General features: G+C 37.6%; 1 protein-coding gene across 1 annotated transcript; it reads left to right on the forward strand.

The window, feature by feature from the left end:
- The first annotated feature begins 12 nt into the window (after positions 1-12).
- adam8b (ADAM metallopeptidase domain 8b) lies at positions 13-20,332 on the forward strand. The gene is made up of 23 exons (XM_059325264.1): positions 13-91; positions 2,003-2,109; positions 2,864-2,937; positions 3,026-3,101; positions 3,755-3,831; positions 4,827-5,034; positions 6,835-6,900; positions 7,731-7,793; positions 7,923-8,092; positions 8,167-8,248; positions 8,328-8,470; positions 9,984-10,170; positions 10,486-10,575; positions 11,985-12,183; positions 13,525-13,627; positions 13,727-13,892; positions 13,972-14,052; positions 14,145-14,229; positions 14,996-15,116; positions 15,981-16,134; positions 16,224-16,271; positions 17,568-17,618; positions 17,920-20,332. The coding sequence occupies exons 1-23, from the start codon at positions 55-57 to the stop codon at positions 18,001-18,003; spliced, it is 2,472 nt and encodes an 823-aa protein (XP_059181247.1). The 5' UTR covers positions 13-54; the 3' UTR covers positions 18,004-20,332.
- The last annotated feature ends 4,828 nt before the right edge of the window (positions 20,333-25,160 follow it).

The raw sequence follows: 25,160 nt of genomic DNA on the forward strand, positions 1-25,160 counted from the left end.
ATGCGGCTGATTCACGGGGAGAATAGCGGCGCTGCCCGGAGACAGAGCACCAGGATGGGGGCGAGCCAGGTCCGTCTGTGGCTGACATGGGGTGAGTTCACTCTCACTTTAAATACTTTTATTAGGAGAAAAATATCTCAATGTTTACGACAACAAACTGATGATAAAAAAGTTTGATAGGAGAGTTTAGATAAGAAGCTGTTAATGTGCAGGGGAGGAAGTATACAGATACTGCAGTTAAAGTAATAAAACAGTGGAAAATACTCTGTTACAAGTCGTCACCCTGTTAAAATAATCGCCTAACTCATTGTTTCAAGTTTTGCAGGAAACACAAAAAACTTCACCAAAAGTGTAACATATTACATTTATTGACCATTTCACTCAAAAAGGATGTAACAAAGGATGGCTACTGGCATAGTAATAACACTGTGTGTAAATTATGTAACTTTAGAGAAATAAATGACTTAGGCAATTTTTTGAACATGCCTTTGTGACTTAAGCAAGATACGGTAACACTTTATTTTGAAGGAATCTACATAAGAGTCACACAAGCCTGTCAGAAACATGACATGACAAGTATCATGAGCATTACTTCAAAGTGTCATTAATGTTCATGACACATCCCATGCCAAGTTTATGACACGCTCATGTCACTCTTATGTAGACACCTTAGAGTAAAGTGTAACCAATATTAGTGTCAATAATAAAACACTGATAAACTAAACTGATAACTAAACAATCTCCCTCTAGCTCTTCTTTGCTGGGTTCTTATCAGACTAAAAAAACCTCAATAATAAGACTAAACAACTTTGCAATATTCATAGCCCAGCCTTTATTAATAAGAAGCAAATGTATATTATAGCTAAAAATGTCATCACTCACCGATTGGGTCAACCATGAAATAGTTCTCAATAGTTTTTACTCGTATAAACTGTTGGGTAGTTTATTTGATTAGAAAACGTAAATTATGAGTGTCTGTAAAAACCTCAATTTGCAAAGAAACTAACACTGTAAAATAAATAAAGTAAAACAAACAATATTTCTCTCTGAGATAAAGTGAATTACACATAGAAAGAAGTTAGTTGCTTGTATTTTAGTACATTTTTCTTGAGTGAACTTGTGGCTTCACAGGCTGTTGGCTTTTTTAATGGCGTTTCTTAAGACTTAATATAGTTTATGAAAAGTACTTTTTTGTTATGTCCATGTTTTTTCAAAAAGAGGATCTATGATTAGAGAGTGTTGAAATCTGTCAGACATTAAAATGCAGTTTAAAGCTCTGCTAATTTAGAAATGAAACAAAAGGGAAAAACAAATGCAATACATAAGGACATTTTTGTTAAAATAATATGACATTATAATGAAAAATAAATGTAAAAATGTAATATATATATACACACACAGACTTTAAAAAATGTATATGCATAAATAACTATGTTATAAAATAAATATATACAAAAATAAATAAATAAATAAATATGTTATGAAACTAATTATTTGCTCATATTTTATATTTGCTCTAACACATTACTTTATTCTTGTATTTATATATATACAGTACAGGCCAAAAGTTTGGACACACCTTCTCATTCAATGTTTTTCCTTTATTTTCATGACTATTGACATTGTGATTCATCAAAACTATGAATGAACACATGTGGAATTATGTACTTAACAAAAAAGTGTGAAATCACTGAAAACATGTCTTATATTCTAGTAAGCAAAGGGTGGTTACTTTGAGGAATCTAAAATACAAGACATGTTTTCAGTTATTTCACACTTTATTTGTTAAGTACATAATTCCATGTGTTCATTCATAGTTTTGATGCCTTCAGTGAGAATCTACAATGTAAATAGTGATAAAAATAAAGAAAAACGCATTGAATGAGTAGGTGTGTGTCCAAACTTTTGGCCTGTACTGTATATATATATATTCAGATGTATTTTCTTATTCTTTGCCTGATTATATGTATAGTTAAATAACAGAGTTGTTTGTTGTTTACAGTTTGTGTGGTGCAGAGCTCGGGGCTGTTGTCTCATGTGGAGCGATACGAGGTGGTCCGACCTCACAGACTGCAAGAGAGACACAGGAGGAGCCTGCAGGACCACCAGGTGACCTCACACACCTGCATCACACACACACCTGCATCACTCACCTGACAGGACGTTACATACAGGACATTAGATCACCTGTTAGAAATGATCAGTAGCGGATTAAAGATGTTACCTTAGTGCAGGAACAGAGGGGTTCACAGCAAAATGTAAATAAAGATATTTACAGTACAAGGATATGGTACAATATTTCCCTCTGAAATGAGATGAAGAATTATCGTAAAGTATCACAAAAATACAGTAAAAATACTTGTCACCAGTGCGGTGAAGTAACATATTATATATTGCATATAATAATACGAATAATAATAATAAATGCCAAATAGCAGAAGTGTAGGTATATAATGTGTATAGAATGCATGTTTAAGAGTTTTTTTTAATATTCTTTATTCTGTTTTATATATCTGTGTCTGTTTCTTGAGCTACTGTGACGACAAAAGTTTCCCACTGCAGATAAATAAAGTCGGATTTTATCTTAACATTATATAAAAATTAATTTCCTCTTCACCTGCTATAACATGAAAATATTACTTTCACATCAGTGCATTAGGAACATTAATTCAATAAGTCAATATAAAATAATATAACTTTCTTATAAGAGGAACATTCTGCATATGAGTACTTCTGGTGCATTTTAAGTGTTTTTCATATATATTTTTTGTAAGTAAAATGATGTGAGTACTTCCTCTGTTACTGTAACTTTCTCTAATTGTTCCAGTTATTAATATTTGTCATGTGACTGGATGTTCTGCAGCTTTATCCTGATATGCTTCAGTACGAGTTAACCATTGAAGGGACGAACTACACAATTCAACTGGAAAAAAACAGGTAAACAAAGTTTTCTTTCATAGAAAATACACATATGTATTATAATATTTAAATATATAAATAAGAAACGTTCTGTTATATTTTAAAGGAATCTTATTGGAGAAGATTACACGGAAACACATTATTCAGACTACGGGAAGAGAGTGACAACGTCACCAAATCAGGTAAGATTTTAATTTAGCATTTTATTATGGTGAATTATTATGCAGGAGTTGGTGTGGAAAAAATACACTTTTAATAGAGGAGTTTAAAGAGATGCAAATTTGGCAGTTTTCTATAGATTCTAACTTTTAGAAGGAAATAAAAATGTATTTTTTAAAAATTTATAAAAATAAAGATTCATATTTAATATAAATGCATGCAAGTATACAATAAAAACGATCCCATCCTGTCGAAATTATCATTATAAAACCTAAAATTCAGTCTTGTTCTGTGGATTAATTATTATTATTATTATTATTATTATTATTATTATTATTATTATCTATTTTAACCGATCATCAGGGTAAATCTTTTGAATAACTTGCTGGTGAGATAATCTCAGATTGTATTTATATTTACCTACAAGGAAATTATTTAATATTATATTTTTATATGCATCATATTATTATAAGAAATACATGGATGTCAATCAGAAATTAATGTTACAAACATGTATTTACATTAAAGTTATGTAATATGAAACTTGTCCTGTGTGGAGTTGATGATAAAGATCTGACATTCCTCAGAAATGATTCACGAGTTCATGATGATAAAACAAAGAGTCGTCTGTGAGTAACTGAGGAGCTGAACATTAATCTGATGAATGTTTGTGCAGGAGCTCTGCTACTATCAGGGTCACATCAGAGACCTGAGAGAGTCTGCAGTCAGCGTGAGCGTCTGCGCAGGCATCAGGTAACATCTGCACAATATCTGCACAAAAATCTGCACAAAAATCTGCACAAACATCTGCACAAACTTCCGTTTGTAAAGTTCCGCTGACATAAATTCCAGAGAAAGTTTCTTAAACACTTGTGAAATGTGTTGCTTCATCATATTTAATAACGTAATGTTGAAGTTCAAGTTGTTTTTGAACCCTGTGCAGCTTTTGATCCTCCCTTATCCTGTAATTGCACCAAAACTATTTATAGTTTCTCAGATATGAAGATATTTTGCTTTTTCTCATATTAAACTGAATATCTTTAGGTTTGTGGGCAGAAATAATGACAGATTAGTTTACTGTACCTGCGTTAAGATTATTTCTAGTTTTATTCTTAGCTTTATACCCCTTTTTATTGTATTTTAAAGTCATTTTTCATTAAAAGAAATGGCGGAAAAAGAAGTTTTCAGCTTCTCAGATATGAAGATATTCAGATTTTTCTTATATAAAACTGAATATCTTTAGAAATTACTGATTAATGCACTGTACCTGCACCAAAGTGTTTCTAGTTTTATTTTCCTTTTTATTGTGTTTTAAATGTCGTTCTGATGCCTTTCTTTGTCTTACTTAAATAAAGTTTAATTGAAAAGTTGTATATGAATAAAGTTGACTTGTAGAACGATTTTTTTTATACCAGGACATTAATACAGAACAGATCGATCAACTTTACTTCAGAAATATAGCTGCAACGAAAATAAATAACTATTTTGATAATCAAGTAATCATGAAAGTAATTTTTCATACAAAAATGGCATAAAAAAAAAACTCTTTGACCTCTCAGCTAATAAAGGTTTCCTATTTTCTCTCTTTTATATCATATTAAACTGGTTTTGGACTGAAAACGAGACATTTCCTTGGAATAGACTTGTTTTTTTTATACTATTTTGACATTTTATAGACCAGGCAATCAATCAAGAAACTAACTGAAAGATTAATCGATAATGAAAATGTTCTTGTTGTTTCTGTGTAGTGGTTTTGTGAGAGTCCGGCAGCAGGTTTACCTGATCGAGCCTCTGGGACGGTCTGAGGACCAGGACCACGCCGTCTACAGACGGGAGCACCTGAAGACCAGCAGCAGCGCTGGCTGTGGATCCTCCAACAGCAGCACGCCATACGACCAGGACCTGGACCAGGACCAGGGCCCCCGGCTCTCCGGCCTCTTCAGGTCCAGATCATGGGTACGAAACACAACTCCTGTTTCATCTCATTTATCCAGGAAACGATGAAGTTCAGAAGCATTAAGATTCCCCTTTAACTACTTTCTGGAAGTCTGAGGAGAGGATTTAAATGTCATTTTTTTGCCCACAAACCTAAAGATGTTCAGTTTAATTTGAGAAAAGCTGCAAAACAGTTTTTTCTACAATTTATGTATGAGAAATTACTTTATATCACATTAGAAATGAGAATAACAAAAAAAATAGCATTAGTGCAGGTACAGTGCATTAATCTGATAAAAGCACACACACACACACACACACACACACATACACACACACACATACACACACACACACAGGCGTTCAAAAACAATGTGAAAATCATGTTACTAAATATGATGAAGCAACACATTTCACAAGCGTTTACTTTGTGTCAGCGGAACTTTACAAACATTACGTGGTGCTGAGCCGACGCCCTAACAGCCTGCAGAGTCCTTCACCTGATCTGACCCTGATAGGATCAGAACTATCTGTCTAAACTCTGCATAAAGACCCGTGAGGCTGCAGGTTTCACTCACACCTGGCTGCACTCACCTAATCAGCTGATATTAGACTTCAAACAGCTGATTGGATGAATCAGGTGAGTTTCTGATTGGTTGGAACAAAAACCTGCAGCCTCACAGTTCTATATGGGACAGTCTGGACATGCCTTCGTTTTCTGGACCTGAGTGCTGCAGTTTGGTGACCCAGGACCCCTGAAAGGTCCAGGGCCCTCCCTAAATCTGCTTTAGTCTAACGATGCATACAGAAGTTCTCTCTCAAACCAAGGTTATCATAGTTTTGGATTTTTCATTAGTTTTAGTTTTAATTTCGTTGTCAATTTTTGTTTTCAAATTCAGTTAGTTTTAATTAGTTTTTAGAGTGTGTTTGCTAGTTTTAATTAGTTTTTATTTTTGGGACAATGCTTAGTTTTCATTAGTTTTAGTGTTAGTTTTAGTTTTTTTGTAATGGGGTATTTGTTGGGTGCCAGATTCAATAAGGTCACAATAGAAGTTGCCTTTATTTCCTTTGTCTGGTCCTTCTCAGCCCCAATAAGTTTATTAAGTCATAAAACCAGATAGATTAAATAGATTCCATATCAACCAAAAAGGTTTATGTAAGAAAAAAGTTGAGAAAGACAAAAACGAAGGACATTTTCACTATAATTTTTGTTAGTTTTGTTACCACAAAATACCGTTTCAGTTATTTTATTTGTTTATTCTTAAAACTCTTGTTTTTTATTTTTATTTCAGTTAACGAAAATGTTTTTTCAATTCTAGTTTTCGTTATTTCATTAGTTTTCATTAACTATAATAACCTTGTCTCAAACCCACTCCAACATTAGATGATAGTTGAGATCAGTCAGTGTCTCAGGTCACGTGAAAAAAGACGAAGACTCCAATGGCATTTTTGGGAGAGTGGGGTTTTCATGATGAAAAAAAAGCTACATTTTAGTGGAAAAACAACAAATTAATGTTGTCTTGTTGTTCTAGTAAGCAACATTTTGAACTTTTTCGCCCTGCTTTCATGTGTTTATCTGTTGAAAATCAATGTTCAGCTCTGTTTAATAGTCATACTGGATCAGATGTGATGATATAACTTTGAATTATTGTGTTTTTAATTTGCTTGTTTTGCCAAATCAGATTGATTTTCCAGAAGATAAACAGTAAATATTATAAATTACATGCATATTTTATCCATGTTGCCCTTCAGCTGTGGATGAACCATTTAAATCAGAATATTAATATGCAGGATGTATTTCTGTTTCTTTTCTTTCTGCAGAAAACCAAACCGATCACAGGTCCACAGAGATTCGTCGAGCTGTTTGTGGTGGTCGACAATACAGAGGTAATTATCTTATTTTAATTAATTTAACCAGAAACGTGTAAAAGTGACTCTAATTGGATCCCCAAAGTCATTTCTTGGTCTTCCATCAGTAGTTTTCCTGTTCCTGACAGCGCTGTCAGTTTTCTGCTTCTCTCGACCTCAAAACATGAAAAACTTTTAACCAGATAGAGTCGGAAACTAATTTCTATGCAGCAACATCTCCTCCTCCTCCTCCTGCTCCTCCTGCTCTTCCTCCTGCTCCTCTCTCTCCTCGTCCTCCTCGTCCTCCTCGTCCTCCTCCTCCTCCTCCTCCTGCTCTTCCTCCTCGTCCTCCTCTTCCTCCTCCTGCTCTTCCTGCTCCTCTCTCTCTCTTTCCTTGTCCTCGTCCTCCTCGTTCTTCGCCTCCTCCTCCCTCTCTCTCTCCTCCTCCTCCTCGTCCTTGTCCTTGTCCCCTCCTCCTCCTCATCCTCCTTGTCCTCCTCCTCCTCCTCCTCCAACTGCTCTTCCTTCTCCTTCCCCTGCTCCTCCTGCTCCCCTCTCTCTCTCTCTCTCTCTCTCTCTCTCTCTCTCTCTCTCCCTCTCTCTCTCTCTCTCTCTCCTCGTCCTCGTCCTCCTCCTGCTCCTTTCTCTCTCTCTTTCCTCCTCCTCCTCCTCCTCCTCCTCCTCCTCAACCACCTCCATCGAGTCACCTCTAATAGCAGATGGGAGAACCCGGGGTGGACCCAGAACTGCGGGAGAGATCTTCTATGTGATGTGGTTTGGGAACACCTCCTGGTCTCAGGAGGAGCTGGACTCTTTACTGGAGCAACAGAAACTGATTGTGATCCTGTTTGTGTCTTATTTTCTGACAGTATAAACGATATGGAAGTGAGACCAGATCCAGAGTTCTGGAAGTTATAAATCACGTTGACAAGGTGAGTTTTGGTTCTGATAGCTGGCATCACGTAACCATGACAACTCTCAGAGAGTAACACCTCCTCCTCCTCCTCCTCCTCCTCCACCATCTCTTCCTCCTCCTCCTCCTCCTCCTGCTCCTCCTGCAGCTGTACCGTCCTCTGAACATCCGTATCATGCTGGTCGGTCTGGAGATCTGGACCTACAGAGACTTCATCGATGTGGACTATAACTCGGAGACGACTCTGGATCATTTCCTGCTGTGGCGGCAGAGCGACCTGCTGCAGAGGAAGCAGCACGACAACGCTCAGTTTGTCACGTGAGGATCACACATCTCTGCACGTTAAACACCGTCATGTTTGACCAGTTGACCAGACTTTTTTTCCTCAACAGTGGCAAAGACTTTGACGGAGACACAGTGGGACTGGCCAATAAGTTTGCCATGTGTACTGAGAACTCAGGAGGAGTCAACCAGGTGTGAATAATGACCTCTGACCCACATTAACCCTCGAACAGTGTGTTTGGTATCTCATCAGTTCACTTCTCTCCTCCAGGATCACCATGACAACCCGGTAGGCCTCGCCTCCACCATCGCTCACGAGATGGGACATAACTTCGGTCTGTCCCACGACGCTGCAGGCTGCATGTGCGGTCCGTCCTTCAGCAGCGGGAACTGTGTGATGGCAGAGAAGCTCAGGTGAGAAACAAACAAACCTCTGTCTCTGTCTGTCGTCCTGCAGCTTATAATCATCAATCTGCCGTGTTTCTGCACAAAACACTTGTTGGGACTCCCTGAGAGGAACGGCCCACTGGGAGCTCTGTTTCTTGTTTGTATTCACAGCGATAAACTACTTCATCTGAAGTGTGTTTTTCCGCTTTGCTGAGTCAAAATCAATCTTTTCCCATCAGATTATGTTCAGTGAAGCCTGGACTTTATCAAGTTTGTTTTGGTTATGAGTATGCCTGTCACAATAATTACATTACATTACATTACATGTCATTTAGCTGATGCTTTTGTCCAAAGCGACTTACAATAATTACTATATTAACTTATCGTTCAATATATAAAGAGGGACACGATAGTCTTTTTCTGGACTCTGGACTTTACTTAAAGTAAAGCTGTAAATGTTTGACAGGCAGTACAATTTACCAAAAAAAAAAGATATTTCCCAGGCAGCCACTCCAACTGTTTATATGTTATTTTAATAATAAAATAATATAATACATAATGTTTATCTCAGTCGATGTTTTGTTAACAGAGCTGAAAGTATTTTATTTGTTTTGGTTGGAGTTTATTTATTTGTTTTTATTTATCTAGGATATTTTAATATTTCTTTTCCACATTTATTTAAAAAAATATTTAAAAATGAATTGTTGTGGAAAAGGATGTTCTTATTATTATGTTCTAATATGGTTATAAAACTAAAACGACATTGATACGATACTATTGTTTATCGTGATAGTTTCTGGGAAAATATATTGTGTTATTGTGACAGTTAGTTATGAGCTGTAGTTTGTATTGTGATACATTGACTGTGTTTGAGCAATCAACATGAACTCATATCACTCATGGTTTCTCTTGTGTTCAAAGAGTACTGACTCTGCAACTAAAGAGTTCCTCAAAGCGCTCTTAGAGCCACAGCGGTTCCTATTTCTTGTGGTGCAAACACAAAACAAACCAGAAACAATTTGAGGTTCTTCAAGCTTTAAAAAAGTTCCTTTAGTTTATCTGCTTAATTTTTTGCAAGATACAAAGATATTTATATATATATTTTGTGTTGTTTTTCTGAAAGTTTGTGCACAACCCCGTGAGATTTTGATTCTACAGCAAACAATTATCTTTTAGACAATAGAGTTCTTCTGAGTTTGTTCCTTTCCTGTTTCAACATGACATTGTCTCAGTGTACAGATCCAGCTCCATAGAGAAATCGTTTTCTAGTGTGGTGTACATTAATTTGACTGGCCCGTTCCCAGACCGAGACCTCTGGGATGAGCTGGATCACAGAGTCCAACATCACTAATAAATCCCTGCAGAAAGTTCCAAACATCTGGTGCAAAGATGATTTAATTCTCACGATTGTTGAATAACAATATTCAGATCACATATGTGTGTAATGTTCTGGTGTCCACATGCTCTCAGTCATAAAGCGTTTATAGTTTTAGCTCTTCAATGAGAATCCCAACATGATCAGTCTGTTTCTCCTCTTCAGGACTGGAAACGAGGCGTTCCCAGAGTTCTTCAGCAGCTGCAGCGTGGAGCAGCTCGCTGAGTTCATGGAGCGAGCTCAGCCCAGCTGCCTGACCAAGCCCGCTTCCATCAAGACCCTCGCAGCCGGCCCTCTCTGCGGGAACGCCCTGCTGGACCCCGGGGAGGAGTGTGACTGTGGCACGGTGGAGGTAAAGGACCTGGAAATGTTAAATTTACCCCTCAGTCAAGAGCGTCTGGTTGTGTTTCTGTGCCTGGTGTGGTTTCCTGTGCGTGATGCTGCAGCTAATAAAAGGGAAGGTCGCGGTGATTCACAACAAGCTGCAGTTTGGCCTCAAAATTAAAATAGTTTTCCTGTGTGCTCACATCCCATTAGAGCAAACATTCCTGGCAGAGTGTGTGTGTGCTGTGTGGGAGATTTAAATCTCCTCTTTCATCACTGCAATTCCTGTTTAAGGAGTAACTGGATACACAGTGATGAAGTGATTTTCTTTCTTTCTCTCTAGGAATGTAAGAACTTGTGTTGTGACGCTTCGACCTGCCGGCTGACTGAAGGATCCCAGTGTGCTGACGGACAGTGCTGCGAACACTGCCAGGTACTTTATCTGATGTAACTGCAGCTTCTAATCTGGGTTTCGAAAGTTATCTAAAAAAAAATATAGCATGCTAAATACCTGATCTGTTGGTGAGCTACAACCAATGAGAGCTTAAGGAAAGGATGGAGAGGAGCTGTACTGAGAGCTGTGGTGTGTTTGTGTGTTTGAGAGATAAAAGAGAGAATAAAGGTGGAAGATGGACCTGTATAAGGTTTCTGTAGAAGGCCTAATTAATCATTTATTAGAAAAGCTGCTTTGTCAAACCTGAAAATTCATATTTCCTAAGAGTTGGCCCGTTGTCTCAAACAATAATAAAACAGAATGTGATAATCTGTTAATCCTTTTTGACATATGATCAATTAAAAACTGTAGAAACACAAAATACAGTCATGGAAAAAACTATTAAACTATTAACTATTAAAAAGTCTAGATATCAGCTCTTAAATTAAAACTCTCATGTGCTACTTTTGTTGTTATCATTATATTTGTGGTTCACCTCAGTCGACCTCCACAGGGTTGGTCGATATTTTGAAATTTTCCACTATCAGCTCAACTAGTCATGGCACAATAATAACACTGTAGGATAATTGTGAATAGAACCTTCAGTTCTATATTGATTTATTTTGAATGACCACAATCTTTTTAGTCATTCCAAACTCCGAGCCCATCCCCAGGGCTGAAGCTCGGCTCCATGGTTTTCTTGATAATGATTTTGGTTATTATCATGGGAAATGTCTAGATATCAGCTCTTAAATTAAACTCTTATCAGCTATTTTTGTTGTTGTCATTATATTTTTCCAAACAAATGTACCTTTAGTTGTACCAGGCATTACAATGAACAAGAAATTGAAGAAAAAGGGCGGTCTAATCATTTTTTCCATGACTGTATTTAATGTTCAAACTGAAAAATGTTTGTTTTCTGTAAATATACAGTCTGAATTTGAGGCATTCTGCACTCAGCATCACAACTTATCTGGTATCAGGGTTGTAAGTTTGAACCACAGGTTGACCCTCTCACTGTAAATATTACCTGCAAACACCTGGAGATATGAGAGATCTGGTGTTTGACCCTCTGACTACAAGAGTCCTGATCACAGAACAAGTTGTTTAGTGTGAAGTGAGCTTAAATAAGCCTTTAGATCAGCTCCTGTCAGCAGACAGACACATCCTGCTGCTGGCTAATAACAGCATTAAAACAGCGACGGGAGAAGGTTATATAGAAACAGCAGCGGTTCAATGAAAACAGGAAACAGAGGGTGATATCCCGCTGCTGTCCTGCTGTGTAACTGACCACATCCTTCCTCTCAGTCACACATAAATACACAAGATAATTATTCACCAACTTCTGCTTCACCTCACTCTGTTTCTGTCTCAATAAACCACCTGAAATGTGCTCCTGAAAAATGCAGCTGAAGGCAGCAGGAAGCGTGTGCAGGAAGTCGGCGAGCGACTGCGACCTGCCGGAGTTCTGCAGCGGAGTGTCGGAGGATTGTCCCGACGACAGCTTCGAGATGAACGGGAAGCCGTGCTACGACCGGGCCGAGGGGTACTGCTACAACGGACAGTGTCCCACACACCAGCAGCACTGCTGGAGGCTGTTTGGAGCAGGTAGACCGCTGCCTCCACCCAGTTAGTCACCAAACACAGAGATAAAACATCCACTGTTTCATCTGAGGGGACACGCTGAGCCTCAGGGAGCTTTAGGTTCCACTACTGTCATTATATATTACTGTCACAGGCTGCAAATATCTCTCCAACAAAGACTGGTTTAATAATGTGCATTTGTGTTATATAAAGGACTACACACAAGTTTAATGAAAGGCTCTCTCACAGAAAATAGAAGCCTTTTTAACTGATGAATGAACTGAACATCATGCAACAACTGCAGCTCCAAAAAAGAGACCAGAGAGATCAGAAGCTGAACTGAGATCAGCTGTGTGCTTCACCTCAGTCGACCTCCACTAGTGATGGCACGATAATAACACTCTATAATTGTGAATAGTGTGACTTGAAAAAGCCGACTTGCTCCTATATGGATTTATTTTGAATGACCACAATATTTTAAGTCACTCCAAAGTCATTTTAACTAAAAAAAATCTGTTAAATTAAATATTTGTTTCTTCACAAAATGATTCCAGTATGTTTTAGTGCCATTCTAAGAGTTTTAAAGCAAATTTTGATAATTATGGTGATAACATTGTTAGGTATTTTGGCCAAAATAATCATGACGTGAACGTTTAATTAAATTTTGTACAAAAAAACAACAGCCGGTGATTGTTATTAGTCTCAGCTGAGATTCAGCTCTCTGACTTACTAAACAATATAAACGTACAAAATGTAAATGATAAAAATATTCTTACAAGTTTTCTTGGTTATTGAACAAGAAAATGCAACTGTACACATTCTGATTATTAGTTTCTCTCTTTTACTAAACTAAGATAAGTATAATTTACTTATTGTACAAGAAACTGCATTTAAACTCAACAGAAACTAAATAAAACTCAACAAAACCTTCTTTGGTTCAGTCAAAATAAGCTCTTAATACAACAAGTTAGAGTCCTCTCACACAACCAGACCTTTAGTGCTTTTCCAGAGAAAAAAACACAAAAAAATGAATCTCAAAGTTATGACTTGGTATTGCATTTTTAACTTTGTATCTCTGTATTTTTATCTTTCCAAATGTTCTGCTCGTGGCTCAGATTATTTATAGATCACAGATGATCTTCCATATAAACTCCACTGACCAATCAGAGGAGTTGTTTTGTTTACAACATCAGCTGTTCAAACCCACATAAAGTTATTTATATTCTATCACTGATAATTAAATCAGAAATGTTGACAACGTATTTTAAACCACAAGTATTTTTACTTTTACCAGCTCGAGCTTTTCATCTTCTCCTGACATGAACGATAATTCCATAATCTAACCATTCACATGTTCTTGGTCAGGGGCCAGAGTCGGAGCAGACGTGTGCTTCAATCTGAACAAACGAGGAGAAGAAGGAGCGAACTGTGGGAGGAACAAATACGGCTTCCTCTCCTGCACCGCAGCGTACGTCTCAACAGTCACAGTTACAGTTAAAAGTCCTGCTGAGACCCAACAGACACAGAACTGCGTTTTTATGCTTCTCCTTCTTTATTTGTTCTGTAGGAATCTGAAGTGTGGATCTATATTCTGTGGCGGCGGGGGCGAGTCCATCACAGGCAAACGAGCGGCCTACAACCTGCAAAAGCTGGAGTGTAAACTGGCCGTGGACGACGACAAAACCAGGAACATCGACATGGTGCCGCAGGGAACCAGATGTGGACCCGACAAGGTAAAACCCGCAGTGGCGAAGATACTTAACATGAAGTTTTGTTTGCTAATGTTGCTCAGATCCAAACATCTGTGTGCAGGTGTGCCTCGGGAACAGATGTGTGGAGACGAGCGTTTACGGGAAAAAGGAGGAATGTTCGAAAAAATGCAACAACAACGGGGTGAGAGAGTTATCTCAGGGTCTGGGATCACTCTTTTCTGGAGCAAAGTCCAAGAGTCTTACTCTCCTGTGTTTCTGATGTTTTATCTTCAGGTGTGTAATCACAAGAATGAGTGTCACTGTGACGCCGGCTGGGCTCCTCCCTACTGCGACATCCAGTACGCAGACCTGCCCGAAGGTACGACTCTATACCTCCATAACTGACCTCTATAACTGACCTTTACAGTGGTTTAAACTCTCAGTGAGCAGCTCAGACACAAGCAGCTCATGAATCATTGCTATAGTCAATGATTCATGATGAGTGATCTCCTTTCTTTCTTTCTTTCTTTCTCTCTCAGCATTGTTCCTGAGATATCTTGAGGCTGACCTCAGTTAGAAGCAGTTAAAACAACAGAATATTAGTTTCCTTTCACACAGTTTTCTGTTGCTCACGGAGCCAGCTGCAACAGAAGAGACAAATAAATGAAAAGTGATTGTGCAACCAGTCAAATGTTCACATGGAGCAGCTGAAAACACAAATGAAGCAGAGAGCAGAGAAAGTCTGCAGGCTCAGACTGTGAAATAACTTTTTCTCATGAGAACCAACTGAAGGACTTGTTAAACCTGAATGTTCACGAAGCTGCTTGATGCATTTCAATGCATTAAAATATTGTGAAATATATATGACGACATGACAGTAATGAGTGTTCACTGACTGTTGTTCTGAGTACCAGAGAAGCTTTAGTCTGGTTATATTATTAAAACACAGATATTTAGTGTATATTATCTGGATTTTTATAGAATTACCTGGAGAATAACTTTGGGTTGTTGGCAATTTTTGCTGTCAGACTTTTAGATTTTTTTTTACAGTGTACATGAAGCTGAACTAGCTCAAAACAGAACAATGTTAATAAAAGGATTGTAACAATGCTGAGCTGCTGTAACAGTGGTTTCTCTCTCTGCAGGTCAGAATGCGATCATAGCCGGTGTGTGTGCAGCTCTCTCCGTGCTGCTCATTGTCACCGTGGTGATCGCAGGACTGATGTGCTGCAAGAAGGACAACATGGACAACTACACCTCCAAAAGGTGCTTTATACCAAGTTAAACATGTGTTTTCTCGAAAAGATCGCCCAAAATACAGTTTATCTTAGAAAGAAACTGTGAAAACAGGCATTATCAACAGAGTTTGAACCTCCTTGAACGGATCATAGGTTACGAAAGTTTCCTTTATAAAAAGTGACCAAAACTTGTGTTAAATGTTGATGTTTGTGTCAGAATCTCTTTATTCTACATGTTTGATTTAAAATAAAGCATTTGCACTAACCAGATCCTGTTAAAAACATTAAATTCTGCTCCTCAGAGACACTGTGAAGACATGATTGATTCTGCTGAGACCAACGGTCACGTTACAAATATTTACTGAAAATCTGTTTACACAGAGCAGAGAGGAGAGGACAGGAGAGGCTGTTTACACAGAGCAGAGAGGAGAGGCTGGAAACATGACAATACTGAGAATATGTTCAATATGTGGAGAAAACTGTTTTTGGTCATTTTACATATTTTTAATTGTCTTTTTGATATTTTCAGATCTTTTTGTTGTTATTTTGTGTCTTCTTGTTTAACTTTTTGTGCCCTTTTTTGAAATTAGATTTTTTTTTTTTTTTGGTAATTTTGTGATTTATCGGTAATTTTGTGTTCTTTCTTTCGTGACACTTGTGGATGCTTTTAAAAGTGTTCCATTTGATTCCATTTGAAATTCAACTATTTTTTCTGGTTTCTGTCATTCTGTTTTATTCTGCACAAAGACATATTTGAGTAGCTCTGATTGTGCTGATTCCATAGAGCTGACTTATAGGTTTATTTCGATTTTAAACGTCTCGTCGGGGTCCAGAGGGTTAAATCTCTTGTTTCATATTCAGCTCTGCTCACTGAAACCTCTGGTGTTGACAGGAAGGTGCACTCGGCTCCGGACAGACTGAACCCGATGTTCCAGGAGGCGAGTGATAAAGACAGACCTCAGATCAGTCCGCCCACCTTTATGGAGACGACAGCCACGCAGGCCTGCTCTCCTCTGCTGTCTGTTCGTCCCTGCAGAGCTCCACAGGTCCAGACAGCACACAGGCAGTCAAACATTAACACATTAAAGTTCAAAGATCTGTGTGAGTCATTAACTCTTTTCTTTTCCTCTTCCAGCCGCCACAGAAACCCTCCTCAGCCTCGCCTGCCTCTCTCACTGAGCCAGTAAGTTTAAAACAAACCTGCAATGTGATCTGATACATAATGCAAACTGAGGATCACTTTCACACCTGGCAACTCAACTCAAAAAAGTTTAATTATACATGAAGGAGAAAGCTCATCTGTGTCCAGACCTGCTGGTTGCAGCTGATTATTAAAGAAGCTGCTGATAGTTTCTTGTTGTCAACAAATCCAACAAAACAACCAAAACCAATAATCTGTTATCCATCTCTCAATGACTTTCTGAGGCTCTCAGGCTGAAGTTAAAGGAGAATAATTAAATGCACACAAGGTTCAACACGTTCTGAAGACAGATAAGGTCCCGCCTGCTCACCTGCAGCTTCATCAGGTCAGACTGAAGCTTCTGACCTGATGAAGATTAAAGTAGAATCACTGTTGTAGCTGCAGTAAGTGTGCAGGTGTTCCCTTTCTCTCCACCCTCAGACTGGAGCCCACAGACCAGTTATTTGTGTAAAAACATTGATAATGTGAATGCATGTCGGCCGCAAAAAAAAAAAAAAAAAATGCACCAACAATAAGAACACTGTGATCAGGAAGAAAACTAACAAGCAAAAAAATACTTTTTCTTTGTTTTACTGTTGAAGTGCTGTCTCGATTTGATTTACATAAATATGTAAATGTATAAAATTAAGACTCTTATAAGTATCTTTTCAGTTTTGGCAGCCCACAACACAACATGTTTTAACAGATTACAATTCTTCCTGTGATTAAAATTTTCTTGTGTATTTAAGCCAGCTTAACATGTTCTGATAAGGGTAGTCCTGTCACGATAATTTTATCAGAGCATAATGAATACATCCTTTTCAACAGAAGTTAATTTTTACTACAACCAAAACAAATAAAATAGACTTTCAGACTCGGTTAACAAAACATTGCAATGAGATAATCATTATGTATTAAATTATTTTATTATTAAAATAAATATAAACAGCTGGAATGGCTGCTTTGGAATATAGTTGTGTTTTTCTGGCTGTGACACCTCCAGCAAATCGGCACGACCAGCTGTTAATGAAGGGGGCGTGGCCAAAGTATAAGGGATGGGGTTACAGTAAATTACATTTTATATCACAGTAACGGTATATATAATGAGAGAGAAATTAAATATTTTTTTTTTTAACAAGAATGGAGCTTCATTTGCAGCTGGTTTTTACATTTTGATTTGTGGATTTGTGGACTAAAAGATGCAGAATATCACCCAACTTGTGCTTTAACTGTGAATATAGAAGTTTGAGGTAATAAATCAAACACAAATGTTAAAGTGACTTTCTTCTTCTTCCTCAGATGAAACCTCGACCTCCGGCTAAACCTTTACCTCCTCTGAGTCACACTCAGGTGAGTCACCTGCAGCTCTCTGCAGATCAGCAGCTCAGGACGTTAACTTGCTGAAGCTCGTCAGACATTCATCAAACTGTTTTAATAACTACTTAAGCTAATAATTACAGTACTTTCATAAAGCAGAATACCAAACATTTAGTGTTTGTCTCTTGTGATTATCCTGGAAGTGTTTTCTTAAAGCTGCGGCTCAGTTTGTGTCATGAGTTCGCCTGGATTCTGTTTTTGGACCAAATAAAATCACAATTAGCAACTTCTTATTCATAAACGTCTCTTAAAAATGTCTCATCTTGTTTTCCAGGGTAAATTTGTTAGACCCAGCCCTCCTCCTCCTCCTCCTCCTCCTCCGCCCGCAGTCAAGCCGCAGCTCCACAGACTCACATGAAACAACCCTGAAACAATCCTGAAACAATCATGAAACATGAATCATTACAGGACGTCTGACCGCAGCAGAAGACTTCAGCAGCTGAACGTACAGAAGAGAGAGAGTGAGTCAAAAAGACCAAAGAGGAAAAGTTTACTCTTTGTCTTAAAGATGCTGTATGTGTATGTGTGTGTGTGTGTGTGTGTGTGCGTGTGCGTGTGCGTGCTTGTTTCTGCTCTCTTGCTTTAACAACCAGTCGTCTCATCACAGAGTGAGGTCAGGACGGTGCTCATGTAAAGATGTAGTTTTTAATATTTATTATGTGTCTGCGTGAGGGACTGTATGACAGTTATTAGAGGGTGAAGGTGGGTCAAAATAAGAGGGGGGAGGGGATGTTTTATTCCTGTTTGATGAAGGTTAACTTGAATTTGAATAAAATGATTCAATCTTAAGTCTTTTTTAGACATTCCAAATATTATCGGACCAAATTGATGAAATTCTGCCAGAGAAGCAAGTCGTTTTTTGGGGGTTGTGACAATACAGAAGTCTTCTCTTTGGGGAAAAAGTCTCTTTGGGCACCATGGAATCATGTGAGGGACAGGGAAATTATAATTCTCCTCTTTCACCACTTTGTCCGAAGGGCTTCTTCGTCCTTGCAGCTCGGTCACGTCCCAATTTCGATTTCCGTTCATTTAGTCACTGATTCTCAACTCATCTCAACTTTATTTGTAAAGCACTTTAAAACAACCACAGCCGCAACAAAGTGCTGTACATAAACAAACAGAACAAGAGACAATAAAATAAATAAAACAGGAATAAACACTAAAATACATAGATTCATTGCTTTTTAAACAATATAAAAAACAATAAATAAAAGCAGACCATAAAAACACAAAAACAAGAGCAGAGTCTCATGCGTGGTTAAAAGCCAAGGAATAAAAATAGGTTTTAAGATGAGTTTTAAAAATGGACAGTGAGGAGGCTTGTCTGATGTGCAAAGGTAGCTCATTCCATAGTTTGGGGGCTGCAACAGAGAAAGATCTGTCCCCTCTGAGCTCCGTTTGGACCTCAGTGCCTCCAGGAGCAGCAGATCAGCTGACCTGAGGCACCGAGCAGGAGCGTAGGGGTGGAGGAGCTCAGAGAGGTACAGTGGGGCGAGACCATTTAAAGATTTAAAAACAAATAAAAGAATCTGATGCTGAAAACTGTTCATTTGAGAGCTCTTGGTTACAAAACAGAGTGGCTGAAACGTTTGGGATGCACTATTTTATGCAAACTTTAGTTTTTAGCAAATTTTTTTTGTCTCCACCAACTCCTTCTACATAGTCGGTTCATAATTTGGTCATAAACAACTCAATTTCTTTCCGTTTCTTGAATTTGTTTGATGATTTCAGTGTCAGCCCTTACTGACAGAAACTATCAAATCTTTGTTGGCGTTTTCATATAAATGAGCGATTTTCTTCACCCCTGGATGTTTGTTTTCTCCGAGGTTTGTGCCAGTCATGGTGTACAGTCATGGAAAAAATTATTAGACCATTGTTTCCTCTCATATCTTGGTATCAGCTCTTAAATTAAACTCTTATCAGCTATTTCTGTTATCATTATATTTATCCAAACAAATGTACCTTTAGTTGTACCAGGCATTAAAACGAATAAAGAAATGAGAGAAAACAAGGGTGGTCTAATAATTGTTACCATGACTGTATAGAAACGTCATCAAGTTCCCAGACCTTTGCTCTTTACTCAGAAGTCTGTTTAATGTCGACTCACTCTAACTGATTCAGACACGTTTCATTCTCACAATCAGCTCTTTTTAGATTTTCTAGATTTTCCTCTCTACCAGACGGCCAACACATTTTTCGTAATAAAGACACTGATAATATTCACTCTAAGTTTGTATTTAAAAAGTTGCATCAATTCAACACTGTTACATTATTTTTAGATTTTATGAAGAAGGTTGAGATGATTCTTTCCTCTTGTAAAGTTAAACAGAGCCGAGCTTCAGCTTCCTTCACACTGTAATAATCTTCACACAGTCCTTGACCTGTCGGAGCCAGTCGGCCTTCTGAGGCTCATTTTATCTCTTTGTACTTGAAAACCTCTGAACGGTACAAACGCTGTTGACACGTTTTTACTGCATATTTATGTTTCTGTGTGACAGTCACAGGGTTTCACACCGTGATGGTTAAAGTTTGTAAATGTAAACACTGAATGAAACCCGATGAGAGGTTCTTTTGTTCTTTTTTTTTTGCACTTTATAATAAAACATGATCCTGTTCTGCAGCAGATCACACTGTTCACACTGTTCCTGCTGTTTATAACATGATTAAAGGTCTTTGTGTTGTGTTGACTTCCTGTTTCTTCTTGTGTAACATGTTTATTAATCTACAGACAATTCTTCTATTGTTCTTCCCGACAAACACATCAGCTAACGGTTCGTTCACATTAATCGCTCTCAAGTGAGGAGAGAGGAAACGGCTCATAGTCAGACTGAGACCAGCAGCATCCGGCCGAGAAACTGTTTGTTTGTTTCCAGGAAACAAACCAAGAAATCAGTTAGAAATAAAAGTCTGAGATAATTATGTTCGTCAGAGGATAAATCCTCCTTATTCTCACCAGACTTTTCTCTTGTTTATTTTCCTATCAGGATCAATTATAATAACTTTAGTGATCCTGACGTTTCATCAAGCACAACAGAAGATCAGGGCCGGGCAGGAGAACTAAATAAAGAGAGTAGTCATTTTTTGAGTGTGTTTGAAAGAGCACACGATATACTATTCAACCAAGCTTAATCCTAGTTTTTATTCTTATGTTTCTCCCGTGTTATTTTTCAGTCGACTACTCCTACCAGAGTTTTGGTCGCACATACACTAAAAAGATTTCAAATCGACCGTCTCGGCCATGACAAGTGTGCTATGACTTTTCTAAGGGTTTCAGCAAAAGGTTTTCAAATTATTCTGCAAAAACATGCCAAAAAATCCTTCCAATGTTACCCTATGGAGAGGCTAGAGTGGATGACATCATCACTAGTGTGCAGAGGGAGAGAAAAATTTGTCAAAAAATACATTTGGAAACTGCGCAGAGGCCGCAGATACCACTCTACAGAAATAATTTATACATAGAAACGTAGGAAAATTCGTCTTCTCACTAACATTCATCTGCTAAAGCTGTCAGAGTTATAGTTTGGGCGTAGGAAGCACAAATGATCCACCAACACGAACCCACAGCCTCATAGTCTGCCATGGTAAAAAGACGGGAACATTTCTGGAGTAAAGCAGAGGTACCAGTTTCTTCTGATCTCTCTAAAAAACAATTTCTTCCTTTTTATTCACAAAACACATATTTAGACGTTCAGGAAGAACTCAGGATGCTAAAAGTGAAGTCTGTTTAATGATAGGAATTACGGTTTGGCAAAAAATGCTTTCTGTTCGAAGGAACTTTTTGCTGTTTTTATCACTCTCAGTGGCGTCAAATGTAACAGGAGCAGCTGCAGTTGATTGCTCTGCTCTGATTGGTGGCTGCTGGTCCCGGTTGCTTGCACACACAGACACCAACACCTGCTTTATTATCTTACATGACTTCCTCCTCTTTTCTATTTTGAAAGAAAATGTAATCTAATAATGTATGGGTGAGAGTCACGGGTCAAGCACACTCAAAATTTCTTTAGAAATGTTCTAGTTTTTTTTTATTATGCACTTCAGGAAAAAGACTGTGCAATTGGGCAATTAGTTGAAAGGGGTACAAAAAATATACTAAAAACCTGGATTAATCTGGTTAGTCACATTGGACTGCTATTATTTTGAACACTACTGTGTGAGGGAATGTTACTATAACCTTAATTAAACAAAACAAAAAAACATCTTTCCATTCTAGAAAAGCAGATTTTCCCAAACTTTTCAACTTCATTTTTCCTCAAAGTGCATAACTACATTTTTTCCCTTCTCTCATTAAAGTTTTTCTCCTTCCTGGTCTGACATCAACATCACACTGCAGTTCTTCCTTAGCTCATGTTTCACACTTCCACTTAGTTTAATGAAGATCTGACTGACAAACACACAAACTGAAACATAGGAAAAGGAAGGAAAACAAGGAAAAAAATATTAGACCACCCTTGTTTTCTTCCCTTTCTTGTTCATTTTAATGTCTGGTACAACTAAAGGTACATTTGTTTGAACAAATATATGATAACAACAAAAATAACTGATAAGAGTTTAACTTAAGAGCTGATATCTAGACATTTTCCATAGTATTATTGATAATGATTTGGGTTATTATCATACATTAAAATGAACAATAAAGTGAAGAAAACAATGGTGGTCTAATACTTTTTCCATGACTGTATTAACCTACTTGGCAAAAGGAAAAAACAGTGTGTGTCCAGCAGCTCACTGACCACATCTGACTCACAGACACAGTGAACGTGTCACCAATCACTGCACACGTTGCTCTGTTTCTTCAGCAGATGTTTGAAGCAGCTGCAGGTTTGATCCCATTAAGCCACGAGGAAAGTCAAAGTTTTTTTTAAAAATACCTATTTTTACTAAAAATGGATTGGCTTTTAAAATTGCAGAATAGATTGAAATATCAACAATTCCGCAGAAAAGTGTGCAGATGATCCTGACAAAGTGTTTCTGACAAGAAAAAACTGCAAAATGTGACATTTTTAGAGCAGAAGAACATTGGAGCAATGGTGCAAAAGACTTAAAAGATTATGTGAAATAATACTGACTCTGAGCTGTTTTAGAGATAGTTGTAGAAACTTGTTATTCAGGTCATATATTTATATTTAAGGTGCCTGAATAGAGAATGGAATTCATACCTAACATAATAAATAACTTAACTTTTAAAAATAACTTTTTTTTGCCTTTTTTTCCTTACAGTTTTTGCTGGATGAACACTTTTAGTGGTAAAAAAAAAATAGGGAAGAAAGAAAGAAAAGAGAGAAAGAATATAAATTTAAAAAAAAGACTCAATCCCTCTTTTGATAGCAGGGCTATTTTCTCCTGGTTATTACAGAGCTGAGACAGAAACGAATCATTCAATACAAACATGAAAAAACACGTAGAAAGTTGATATTCTACCCTGTCTCATCTGTGTCAAACTCTTTTAAACATGTAAAAAATTATAGAAGAATGGATTATTGTTCACCTCTACAGGAACATCAACATGCTGAAACACAAACAGAAATAAAAGTCTAAAACAATTATGTTCCTCAGAGGATAAATCCTCCTGATTCTCAGCAGACTTTTTCTCTTGTTTCAACATGAGATTTACAGCCCATCTGTCTTGTCTATTGGATGGTTTATTTTCCAGTCAGGATCAATTATAATTAGTGATGGTCTGACTCTTCATCTAGCACAATGGAAGATCAGGGCCGGGCCGGAGGACATAATAATGAGAAGAGTCATTGAGAAAGAGCACACTATATGCTATTCACTGGGCTTAATTTGAATTAAAATTAACTATTTTGGTCGCACATACACTAAAAAGGTATCAAATCGACCGGCTCTGCCATGACAAGTGTGCTATGACTTTTCAAATGGTTTTCAAATTATTTGGCAAAACACGCTAAAAAATCCCCCCAGTGTAACTCTATGGAGAGGCTAGAGTGGATGGCATCATCACTAGAGTACAGGGGGAGAGAAAAAATGGTCAAAAAATACATTCGGAAACTGCAGGAACATCAACATGTTGAAACACAACCAGCAGTAAAAGATTTTCCGCAAGAATTCTTTTCTCTGTTCAAACTGATGAAGAGCAAAAGCTGCATGTAAATAATGTCACACTAATGCACAGGAATGTTCAGCTTCAGATGTATAAATGTTATAGTAGCTTAGCTGAGAGGAATGTAGAGCAGAGAGGAGGAGGAGGAGGAGGAGGAGGAGGAGGAGGAGGAGGAGGAGGAGGAGGAGGTCTGATTCACTCTGATTCACTGTGATCAGCTCGTAAAACAACCACAGTTTACAGAGAGTTTCTTGTTTTACAGCGAGGATTTGTCTCTGCTTGTTGCTCCTCCTGCAGGAGACAATCTCAGTGTGTTTAACTGTGTTTACTCTGATTTAACCTTCAGAAACACCCATAAGAAAACTTTCCAACAACTCAGACAACAGAAAAACCCTCGACTAGTCTCTGCGTGGTCTGAGATGTTTAGTCTGACTTTATGATCTGTGTCACAGTTTCGGCGTCATAAATAATCCTGAATGTCCAAACAGCGGAACATGACTGATGACAGCTGATTAGTTTGACATAATTCTCCTGTAATGTTAAACTGTCCCATCAGTGGCCTAAAGTGACTCCTCATGCTTCCTGATAAATCACTTCCACATGCTGTAAAAGTCCTCCAGTGACCCAGAAACACTTCAAACAGCTCCATGAGAAATAAAGAAGGAAGAGAGATAATCTGAGTGAGTCACTGTTAATCAGTCTGCAGAAATGGTTAAACACTTGAGTCACATTAACTTCATTGTTTCCAGCTTCTCCTTTTTATTATTTGGATCCAAGAGAAAAACTATAGCAACAGTAGCTTCACAAAAGAGTCTTAAACTGTTTCACAACCTGAGAAATCACAGGAGTTAGGTCAGGTGTGAAACATTAACCGCAATAATGAAAAAAAAATAATGATGAAACAAACAGGAGCTGCAGCAACAATGTGCTTTTATTTGGGGACTTTTTATTTCAGTTTAACCTCATGAAGTTGCTGCTTTGTTTCTACATCTTATTATATCAGTGCTAGAAGAATTATTCAGATATTGTACTTGACTGAAAGACAACTGTCTTTAATGATCAGATGTAAAAGTATTTAGTGAGACTGCAACTCGGATTAAAAAATAGTTTAAAAAACAACAAATACTGTTGTTAATATTTACCACATATTCAGATAACTTCAGTTATCCAGCCAACAGTCTGAAAACTAAAATTAACAATTTACAATCTTAAAAAATGAAAGAAAACAGGGAAATAATAACATTTGAGAAGCTGTAACCAGAGAATATTTTGCTTTTTTTTGCTTTAAAAATAATAAAACTGTCTCTGAATAATCATTTAATCCAATTTTAAAGCAAAAATAGAAATACCCTGTTATATGCAGGGGTGGAAAGGAACTAAGTACATTTACTCAAGTACAATTAAGTACAATTTTGAGGTACTTTTACTTTACTTGAGTATTTCCATTTTCGGAA

This window comes from Centropristis striata, chromosome 21 (genome assembly GCF_030273125.1).
Source record: "Centropristis striata isolate RG_2023a ecotype Rhode Island chromosome 21, C.striata_1.0, whole genome shotgun sequence".
In the NCBI taxonomy this organism is placed as follows: Eukaryota; Metazoa; Chordata; class Actinopteri; order Perciformes; family Serranidae; genus Centropristis; species Centropristis striata.

What these genes read in the sequence shown, in the direction of transcription:
- adam8b (XM_059325264.1), top strand. Translation starts at nt 55, where the DNA reads ATGGGGGCGAGCCAGGTCCGTCTGTGGCTGACATGGG. An exon ending in GGAGCCTGCAGGACCACCAG is followed by an intron (nt 2,110 to 2,863) that starts GTGACCTCACAC and finishes GATGTTCTGCAG; the next exon opens with CTTTATCCTGATATGCTTCA. An exon ending in ATTCAACTGGAAAAAAACAG is followed by an intron (nt 2,938 to 3,025) that starts GTAAACAAAGTT and finishes TATATTTTAAAG; the next exon opens with GAATCTTATTGGAGAAGATT.